The sequence below is a fragment of the Etheostoma spectabile genome, chromosome 18 (assembly GCF_008692095.1).
Source record: "Etheostoma spectabile isolate EspeVRDwgs_2016 chromosome 18, UIUC_Espe_1.0, whole genome shotgun sequence".
Classification (NCBI taxonomy): Eukaryota; Metazoa; Chordata; class Actinopteri; order Perciformes; family Percidae; genus Etheostoma; species Etheostoma spectabile.
In genome coordinates, this window is record NC_045750.1 from 18,551,461 (window position 1) to 18,562,387 (window position 10,927).

Genomic DNA, 10,927 nt, shown 5'->3' on the forward strand with positions numbered 1-10,927 from the left:
ACATCCAGGGCAGGTTGATCTGGATTCATAGTAGGGCCTCTAGCCTCTGGTAGGGTACGTGTTATAGGGACAGATGTCAGATCAGATATTACCGTGTTTGGCTGCTGTTTGTATTTGTTTAAACAGTACGTTTTCACTTTTAATATTACACAGCTGCTCGTGTGTATTCACATGTGAAACACCTAAAGTAGTCAGCTAGCTTGAGAAAACCTTGGAGAAGACAAGTAAAAGCTCTTTACCAAGATGATGTTTGTATATACTTTTTTTCCATTTAAATAAATGGTACTATTTACATATCTAAACTTGAAAAGGAGTCAAATTTGACCATAACTCAATATAATGGTTCAAGTAGTTTCCACTGTCACTCTCTAAAGGCTTTATAAAATAGGGTGGGAAAGATTTTGATAAAGCCAATATTTGTCTATTACCAAACAAAAAAAAGAGTTCAAATATGCTTTCATCAGCTGCTGAAAGTGATCTTGCAGATCAGCGCCCTGAATGTGGATGTTCTGTTAGCAGATGGAGCCGGATGAGAATATTACTGACACAGATTAAATCTAGATGGTGATGAGATCATACGCTTCCTCTTCCTGCGGCCCTCTTTTCACGTGTTAACACAATCTCAAATCTGATGGTACATGGCAATAACACTGCAGTGCTCCAATGCGTGCACTTACTGTGATAGTGCAGAGGAGGCAGGCAGACATACGCAGGACATTATTTAGTGTTTCCGCCGTGTTGAATTAGGTCAGAAGTTTCCGTTTCAACATGCATCCTACTTTGTTCTGCTTTATTTTGGTTCCTTCTCAAATATTATATATAGAAATATCTGGCACCGAGCTTCATGACAATGTGATAAATGTTTTTTAGCCTCTCTGAATCTTATGAAACAGTTCCTGATGACATTAGCTGATATTGTGCAAAGCACAACATTTCTCATTGTGATTTGTGAGTTTTGTATTTTACTACATCCTTAATAAACACCACATCCTGTTGCTGCGACGATTGCTGCTCATCAGCCCTTATAATATTTCTTGATGTTGTGCGAGTGATTATGAGTAACAGAGCGGGGCATTTCATGGAAATAATGATCAAAACAACCCAGAAAGGTGGCTTTTGTTAAAGCCAGTTTGAAGTCTTGCTGTGTCCCCGTGGAGTGGAACTCCCACCTCCTTTTAATCAGGTCTGCACATGTCTGAGAATGAACGAGTTACATAGTTTGGTTTGTGTGTGGACTGTCTCAACAGGACCAGGGCATGAAGTCCCCCTCTGACGTGTCCAAGCAGTGGGGCTCCTACTTTGTGGACGTACATGGAGGCGGAGGGGAGGAAGAGAGCCAGAAACTGACCTGGTGCTGCCACTGCATTCACAAATACAGCACCATGGCCATCCCCAGTGTGGAGCACATAGCAGGTATGTGGCAGGAGTCCCATAGGCGTAATTTACGCCCCCCAAAGGATATAAAGTGCTTTACAACCTAGTCTCGCTTTGCCAGACCTTCCTCCACAGCCCTGCAGAGGAAGGTCTGGTTAGTCCACACAGCATCCCTGGATAGGAGAACAATGTGCTCTGGTTTATTGGCATTTCTTTAAACCAATCACAATCTTTTTGAGCGGAGACGGTGCCACGGTGCTTCTGCTAAATAGTCTCAGGAAGGAACTTGTTTTGGTGGAACATGTGTACGTTCAAAAGTAGTTTTAGTCGTGCAACAGAAAACTCAGATGGGACAGATAGTCTAGCTAGCTGTCTGGATTTACCCTGCAGAGATCTGAGGCTAGGTACAGAATAAAAATGGGACTGATTTAAATCGAGGTAAGTGACATGTTAATTGATTACAAAATGACTATTATAAAATGGAAAGAAAGTAGAATCAACTTAATCAGGGTAAACTTTGGAATAAAAGTGGACACTGCTCGGCATATCTTCTCAGGCAGGGCCGTCAACAGTTTCAGGGCCCGGAGAGAAGTTTGGCCTCTGGTCCTTAGCTTGACTCTTGGGTGGCCAAGAGGCCGCTGCTCCAGGATCTGAGACTGTGTGAAGGCTCAGACCGGTTTCACGGCAAATCGCTACAACATGACAGCATTGGTGAGACTGAGACGTAAAGGTTATGCACTGATCCTTGTCTGGATCGGTTGTGTGGCACATAGTATATCATCTTTTGTATATTTTTGTATACTTTCAAAAATGCCAGACACCCCCATTTCATTTATTCTTCACGTGAGCTTAGCGTTGGTGTAAACGGTTGGTTTGCGCTGCCTTTTGTCGGTTGGTCCAACGTGAATGAATGTTCGTGTAAACTTGCCCCTGAAGACCAGCCAACAGCGTTTTTTAATTGTTTTAGGTGGGTAGATGTCACCGAAGCACCTTAATATGCTTTGTGTTTTAGTAATTTAATTCATATACAAAATCCAATAATACATCAAATTAAAAATAACTGTGTAAAATACCCCCAAATATACTGCCAGTACCACACAACCAATCAGGACAAGGGTCAGTGTCCCATACGTACCTACCGTTTCCGTTTCCGTGTCACCAATACTGTCGTGTTGTGGCATTTGCTCTTGGTTTGCACTTCAGGGCCACCACAAAATATAGTTCTAAAATAAAGATGTTGCTCTCATGCCTGTGGTTTCAAACGCAGTTCAGTAAATAAAGAAGCTCTTACACTACACTGATGTTGCTCAGCTTATAAACTTGTGACAAAAACTCATATTGTATTTTCTAGTTTTAGAATATGTTTGCCAGTGTATTTGGCTGAAAAGCACCCATATGGTGCACAGAACATGAATGAGAATCCAACTTATGCTGTGAAAACATGAAGAAAAAAACAAACTCTGGTATTAAACTTGCGGCTTCTATTCCCACATCAAACGTTCTCCCCGTCATTTCAACACAAAAACATTCCCAAGAATCAAAAGAGGACTGAGCAGACGCAGATGTGGAGCCAAAGTTAGAGTGAGCCACCTTACTGTCAGCCTGCCTTCCTCAGAGGGCAGGTATTTGTAACAGTTGCCAGGAAACCTCCATTTTGTTATCTTGGATTTCTTGGTAACCGTGAGAAGAACTATTGATGTTATCGTGATGTGTGTACAGAGTGCAGATGGCACTGAGTACACACAAACCACGGCACAGTTTGACTGGAACTCATGTCAGACAGATTTTAGGGTTCAATATGGTTTAGTCTTTATCAACGACGTTTCACTTCCATGATTGTTCAGCTGCCGCCAGAATTTCTGCCGGATGTCCCTCATTTTCGTCTGGATTTCCGACACCTTCCTCTTTCTTTGTGTTGGCGTTCTAACCTCCGGGGGATTTCTGAGGACTATGGACTGCTCCTCAGATCTCTGCAGGGTAAATCCAGACAGCTAGCTGGATGGCGTGTCCAGTGTGTGCTGCATTAATCGGATGGGGTTATGAACAGAGTATTCCAGAAACAAACCTAACCAATAGCCTGCCTTTACAGAGAGGAGCAAGGCACGCTAGTCGTTAGGATTGGGCATCGAGAACTGGTTCCAAAATGGAAACGTTTAAAAAATTACGATTCTAATGGAATCAGTTTTTTTTTAATTATTATTATTGGAATCATTTGGAAATTTTGGATTAGAATCCGATCACTGGTTCCAAATATTTCACGAGTAACTACCTTTTTTTTGGTTTCCATCCCGGCCTCTGTACCTCCAGGCGCTTGTGTTGCAGCCATAGAGCACAGTAAGTAGGGATTTACAGTGAAAAAGCACAGTAATACTATAATACCTGTTGACTCAAAATAAAATGTTCCTTTTATCTGTGAAACAAGCATGTGACACATTTCAACTCCAACCCCTCAAAGAATCGTTAAGAACTGAAATCGGAATTGGAATCAGAACCCTACCAGTCTTTAAAATATTGGGAACACACTTGAGAACTTCAAATTGTGCAAGCATGCTTACGCACAACTGGCCTATCTATGCACGGGGTGGGTGTGAATGTCAGATGCCAGATTTGGAAAGACACAAAAAAAGGCCAGATGCAAAGTTAGAAAGCCCTGCCCTTTAATGGATAGGACAGCTGAAGACAGGAGACGGGTGAGAGAGAGGGGGGGGATGACATGCAGCAAAGGGCCGCTGGGTCGGATTTGAAACCAGTTCACTGCGGTATGGACTGACCCCCAAATTCAACCAACTGCAGAATGTCTACAGATCCGCTCCGGAGCGGCGGCGGAGTCATTAGGTTTCCATTAGAGTCAAACTGTGTATTTCCACTGACTGTGGAGCGGCTACGTTTTGACTCCGTCCCAGCTCCGCCGATCCCCAGCCCTCCGGAGCCGACACGCAGCGGGGCCAATCCTCAGACGTTCTGCAGCTGGTTGGAAATCCAGGGTGAGCCTTAGTACGCGAGGCGAAAGCTCAACCAGGTGAGCTACCAGGGTGCCCCAGAAAATACTGCAACAGGGACAAGTGGTTGGAACAAGGCACACAGCTGGAAAGCAACAATAAGAACTTCAAATTTTGGACAAGGCCAAAATTACTTACTCTTACACAATTATTAAAAACTCTGATCTGACTGCTCACAAGGGTGGACTGCCATGTTCTTTAAAACCTTTGTAAGATACCCACAGCAGCTGCCAAGGCTCAACAACATTGAAGAGAGTGAACCAGAAAGCTTCATTTACATGTTGAAAGAAGAACTATTTCTAGGGGGGGATCATTTATTTATGATTATTTTATGCGATACCAAGACCAGTATCTGAAAAGCCTCCGTTACTGCCTAAAATGCTGGTATCAGCATCAGCAGGTTCCAGAGATGATGCATCTATCAGATACCATGTAATTTAGCCCCGGAGGAAATTTAAAGTAGTTTATGACAAACTGGATTATAAAAGAAAGTTCTGTGGCGTTCATTTTTAGTTTGTTCATGTTTTATAAAGAGTTTAACCTGAGCCAGACCATAGAACAATGATAGAAATCATATCACGCCCATACATCTGTTAAAACGTAATCAAATATTTCACACGTTCGGTATCGGCCAACACGCAAGTCCAGGTATCTGTAGCGGTATCAGGAAGAGAGAAATGAAATTGGACCATTTCTATTTTATGCCAGAGTTGTCTCTTTGGAGGAAAAAGATAAAACACGACTGAGTCCAACATTCTCTGGCCTGAGTGATGACCGCCTGCTGTTTAGAACAAAGTGTGCTTTTCCACTGAATTATGCATTATGACTGTTTTCAGCAGCAGTGGTGCATTAAACGTCCAGATGGCCTGCAGTTGACGTTCTTGTTTGATTTGATTTCTTTCTAGATCTCCCTCTGGATTACAAGTTCCCCAGGTTTTCTCCGGACAAGCCCTGCACCACAGGCTACTACCCCAGGCCCCCGGATTCTTTGTTGAAGAGGTGCGAGAGTCTGTCGTAAAAAAAAAAAAAAGAAGAATGGAAAAAAGTTTTTAAAAAAGAAAGAAAAGTCCTCCCTTACACCTCTGCCTCAGGAGAGGAATGTGCCTCCATTTTGGCCTGTAGTTTCCCACCTGACCCCGCCAGCGTTTTTATGGATCCAACTGCAGTTCTAGTCAAGACCCGCCCTACGAAGCAGCCCGACCCACCTGGGTGAGGTTAAGCCCAGTTCAGACCAAAGATACGTGACGAGATGAAACAGTTTTAGAACAGAGAAACGTTTCAGCGGTCTCAGCTGGACTCAAACCAGCTGATGGTGATTCCATGACTCAGCTGGTGGAGTCTCCAGAGGCTGGTTTTAGAACGTAAGAGACGTCTCCTGTTTCAACAGACAGTAGAGAAGTCATCTTGGGAAGTCAGCTACAATAAAATGATCCATATTACTGTTAACGAAGACTCAATGTGCGCCGGCAAGCACGTACGGTGGAGCGAGCTAGAGTGACTGAAGAGAGCGAGCACCTAGGACAAAGCCTTGAATCCCAGAAATCAAACCTGTTTTCACTATCACTAACGTTATTCACATTCATATTTAGCAACAAATGATATATTAAAAAGTCTGAAGTTAGGACGGAAGCACCAAGTTGCTATGGAGATGATGCACCGTCTCGTCGCTTTGGTGTGGCAGGTGGTAGAACGCTGCAGACCGACGCGTTGCATGACGTTGCGAATTTTAACTTGTCACGTCGTGAATCTTTGGTCTGAACTGGACTTAAGGCGTTGACCTCGGGTATTTAAGGTTAGGATAGCCGATTAGTCAGGAGATAAGACCTCGACAAATCGGTGTCAGTTACCTCGGGCCAGCACGGATGCCTGGCCAATCGTAGCGCGCAAAAGCTATTTAAGGGCGGGTCTTGCCTAGAACTGCAGTCGCAGATCCACAATAACACAACCCGCCGCCATCTGTGGAGCACAGGACGCAGACACTCCTCACCCATTCAGAGAAACCATGTGAATGTAAGCCACAGTATCTCTCTGTAATAACGCCTACATTTGAACGTTGTTTCGTGGTTTAGTGTACCGTGCACAAAATAAGTGTGTGTGTGTGTGTGTGCGTGCGTGTCTGCATACAGTAATAATACGAAATGTAGTGTTTTTATTGTTTTCATGTGTGCGACCCTTATTATTTTCTATGATATATTTGATTTAAATCTGAATTCTTCAAACTTTCAAAATAAAGTGAGCATTTTACTGTCTCTTATTACCTCAACGTTATCTACTGTACGCAGTACCCGGATGGCCACAGCGTGTTTGTCCCTTAAGACCCTTTGCAGTCATTGTGTCAGTATTTCTGTACAACACTGTTGTTGTGAAGTCCTGTTTTTTTAATATAGTTTTACTGTTTGCATTTTAGTAACCTTAACATTAGGTTTAAGGTCCACTGATTCCCCTGTGTCAGTTTCGTAGAAGGTGTTAATCTTCAGGTCATTGTTGCTAAAGAAGTGGCACTATGGTATCCTTTGTGTTGGCTGTCTCAAAAAACAACTTTGCAAAACACCTAATATTAATAATAATGGATGATGAAGACTATGCTAGGTGTTCTCTGTATTATTTTTGTGCTCTTTGGGTGATTGTGTAAAAACGTGGACTACTTGTGCTTCATTTGTATGCAGTACCAGATTGAGAAATTCTTTACCGACTTCTGAATGGTCATTTTGTCGGTGTGCATAGATAGACAAGCTGTGCCATAATATTTAAGAAACTCAGTTTGGGGAAAATAATCTGTGAAAGTTTGCCTGTATCTCTCACGTCACCAAATATTGCTTTTAACATTTATCTCTGTTCGGGGAAGTGTTTAGCCTAGCTTAGCACTGTTAGCCTCAGTCCAACATGGAAAGATACAACTTGCAACAACTCTTAAATGTTACTTCTTGATAGTACTTGCAAGTCATTTTCTCCTATTACCGACCCTTGTTAACCAATCATGAGTCTCGCATTGCCAGACCTACCTCCACAGCGCTGCGGAGGAAAGTCTGGCTAGTCCACAAAACGTACTCTGGTTTCTTTAAACCAATCACAACTGCCAGACACTATGACGGTGCCTCTGCAAAATAGTCTCGGGAAGGAACTCGTTTTGGTGGAACGTGTACGTTTTGAACAGTCTAGTTTGCTAAGAACTAGGCAATAAAACACCTTACAAATGCCCTCCTTATAAGGGGTAGTGGTAGTAATTGTGAGTTTATGTTACCACACACGTCCATTCATTCCATGTCTGTCCTGTAGATTGAATTTTGAATAAAGGGGAAAATCTACAGCATTTGGTCACTGCACTTAATGTAGCTGTTGCTTACAAATGAGCTAATTCTAAGTTAATAAACTACAATGGCAAAAATAAATCAACATAGTTTTACATAAACAAGCACCAACATATATACTTTTGATGGAGCCAGACTAGCTTCTTGGCTAGCTGCCTTCTTTGAGCCTTTGTGCTAAGCTAGGCTAAGCATCCTGGAGCAATAAGCACACAGAGATGATACTGGTGTAAGTAAGTCATCAAACAAGATTTCCCAAATATAATTTTAGATTATCATCATCTGACAAGTGAAGAGAGAATATTTTGACAATAGGCAGCAAATATAAAGAGAAGTCGAAGTCAAATAGCTGTCGGCATGCACGTGAGATTGGTCATCCAAAGTGAATTATTACTTTTGCTGTGTGTGCAAGTGTTTTCTGCATACAGCTGTGGTGATTGTACTTTTCTTTTCTCATCTGACCTGGAAAATTTCATATGCACATTTGCCTTATGTTGGAATCATTTGTGGTCTTGAAAACACAGGGAACGTTCAATACTGTGTTCAAGTGTTAAAGTACTGTCAATGAAATAAAATGTTCTACAGTTTTCTTACTTAAGATTCTTTCTGAGTTTTCTTTGCAAACGTAAGCAAACAAAGACCCTGTTCTGCACACAGACACACACACGCACACACACACACACACACACACACACACACACTGAAAATACAGTTTTCACAGGTTCAAAATCTGTGGCATGAGCTAGTTTACTCCCATTCATGAAAACTGCTAATTTGTTTACATGGGAAAAGAAGCAGAAATGTATTTTATTTTATCTTTTCCCCCGTGTGTCCAAAGCAGATCTAAAACATACGAAACAGCTCTAAAGCAGTGTTGGAATGTAACGAAGTACAACTACTCAAGTACTATACATAGGTTCAGATACTTGTACTTTACTTAAAGCTTTTCTTTTCATGCCACTTTCTATTTCTAAAAACCTTAAACAGAAGAAGATATATTGTCAGTTGTGGACCGTAACTAAGTACATTTACTCCACTGCTGTACTTCAGTCCAAACCACAGGCAATAAAACTCTTCGTCATCCCTGGGTGCTAGATGAGACTCTGAGACACCACACTATTGCAATAAGGGCAACCGGCCCGATTGGTTCATTTACATTTAGCATACTTAAACAGTTGCACATTTAGTTTTACCCATCTTGTAAATATTTAAATATTTGTTCTTATATTCTTATATTTTATTCTTATATTTTGTAATTATTATTATTATTATTTCATGTATATTGTATGTATGTATATTTTGTGTGCTGCTGGAACTGTAATTTCCCATTTTTTGGGATCAATAAATATCTATCTATCTATCTATTCTATCTATCTATCTAAATGTTGAAGTACTTGTACTTTACTTTTCTTTTCATGCAACTTTTTACTTCTACTCCACTACATTTCAGAGAGAAATATTATAGTTTTACTCCACTACATTCATCTGTTACAGCTTTAGTTACTAGTTACTTTAGTTACTCCACTACATTCATCTGTTACAGCTTCAGTTACTAGTTACTTTATTATCCTCTCTACATCCATCTGACAGCTTTAGTTACTAGTTACTTTAGTTTTCTCCTCTACCATCATCTTTACAGCTTTAGTTACTGTTTACTTTAGATCTCCGCTACATCATCTTTACAGCTTTAGTTTACAGTTACTTTAGTCCTCTACATTCATCTGACAGCTTTAGTTACTATTACTTTAGTTACTCCTCTACATTCATCTGACAGCTTTAGTTACTATTACTTTAGTTCTCCGCTACATTCATCTGTTACAGCTTTAGTTACTAGTTACTTTAGTACTCTACATTCATCTGACAGCTTTAGTTACTATTACTTTAGTTACCTCCGCTACAATCATCTGTTACAGCTTTATTTTACTAGTTACTTAGTTACTCCACTACATTCATCTGTTACAGCTTTAGTTACTAGTTACTTTAGTACTCCCACTACTTCATCTGTTACAGCTTAGTTACTAGTTACTTTAGTTACTCCACTACATTCATCTGTTCCAGCTTAAGTTACTAGTTACTTTAGTTACTCCGCTAAATTCATCTGACAGCTTTAGTTACTAGTTACTTTAGTTACTCCACTACATCATCTGACAGCTTAGTTACTAGTTACTTTAGATACTCCACTACATTCATCGGGTTACAGCTTTAGTTACTAGTTACTTTAGTTTACCCCACTACATCCATCTGACAGCTTTAGTTACTAGTTACTTTAGTTATTTCCGCTACATTCATCTGTTACAGCTTTAGTTACTAGTTACTTTAGTTACTCCTCTACATTCATCTGTTCAGCTTTAGTTACTAGTTACTTTAGTTACTCCGCTACATTCATCTGACAGCTTTAGTTACTAGTTACTTTAGTTACTCCCTACTTCATCTGACAGCTTTAGTTACTATTTTACTTTAGTTACTCCACTACATCCATCTGACAGCTTTAGTTACTAGTTACTTTAGTTACTCCGCTACATTCATCTGGCAGCTTTAGTTACTAGTTACTTTAGTTACTCCGCTACATTCATCTGACAGCTTTAGTTACTAGTTACTTTAGATACTCCGCTACATTCATCTGTTACAGCTTTAGTTACTAGTTACTTTAGTTACTCCACTACATTCATCTGTTACAGCTTTAGTTACTAGTTACTTTAGTTACTCCGCTACATTCATCTGACAGCTTTAGTTACTAGTTACTTTAGTTACTCCGCTACATTCATCTGACAGCTTTAGTTACTAGTTACTTTAGTTACTCCACTACATTCATCTGACAGCTTTAGTTACTAGTTACTTTAGTTACTCCAATATATTCATCTGACAGCTTTAGTTACTAGTTACTTTAGTTACTCCACTACATTCATCTGACAGCTTTAGTTACTAGTTACTTTAGTTACTCCGCTACATTCATCTGGCAGCTTTAGTTACTAGTTACTTTAGTTACTCCGCTACATTCATCTGACAGCTTTAGTTACTAGTTACTTTAGTTACTCCACTACATTCATCTGACAGCTTTAGTTACTAGTTACTTTAGTTACTCCACTACATCCATCTGACAGCTTTAGTTACTAGTTACTTTAGTTACTCCGCTACATTCATCTGACAGCTTTAGTTACTAGTTACTTTAGTTACTCCACTACATTCATCTGTTACAGCTTTAGTTACTAGTTACTTTAGATACTCCACTACATTCATCTGACAGCTTTA

At 40.4% G+C, this 10,927-nt stretch overlaps 1 protein-coding gene and 1 long non-coding RNA gene across 2 annotated transcripts in view; one reads left to right on the forward strand and one right to left on the reverse strand.

Moving 5' to 3' along the window:
- nt5dc1 (5'-nucleotidase domain containing 1) overlaps positions 1-8,276 on the forward strand; it is a 115,234-nt gene extending 106,958 nt beyond the window's left edge. Inside the window, exons 11-12 of the mRNA XM_032542462.1 lie at positions 1,248-1,413; positions 5,279-8,276. Of these exons, the coding sequence (XP_032398353.1) occupies positions 1,248-1,413; positions 5,279-5,391 (279 nt within the window). The 3' untranslated portion in view covers positions 5,392-8,276. The remainder of the gene's footprint in view (positions 1-1,247; positions 1,414-5,278) is intronic.
- An 878-nt stretch (positions 8,277-9,154) lies between these two features.
- On the reverse strand, positions 9,155-9,738 carry LOC116705970 (uncharacterized). Its single transcript, XR_004336095.1, has 2 exons — positions 9,568-9,738; positions 9,155-9,197 (listed from the first exon to the last, which is right to left on the reverse strand). It is a non-coding gene; the product is annotated as an uncharacterized LOC116705970 (long non-coding RNA).
- Positions 9,739-10,927: the final 1,189 nt, after the last annotated feature.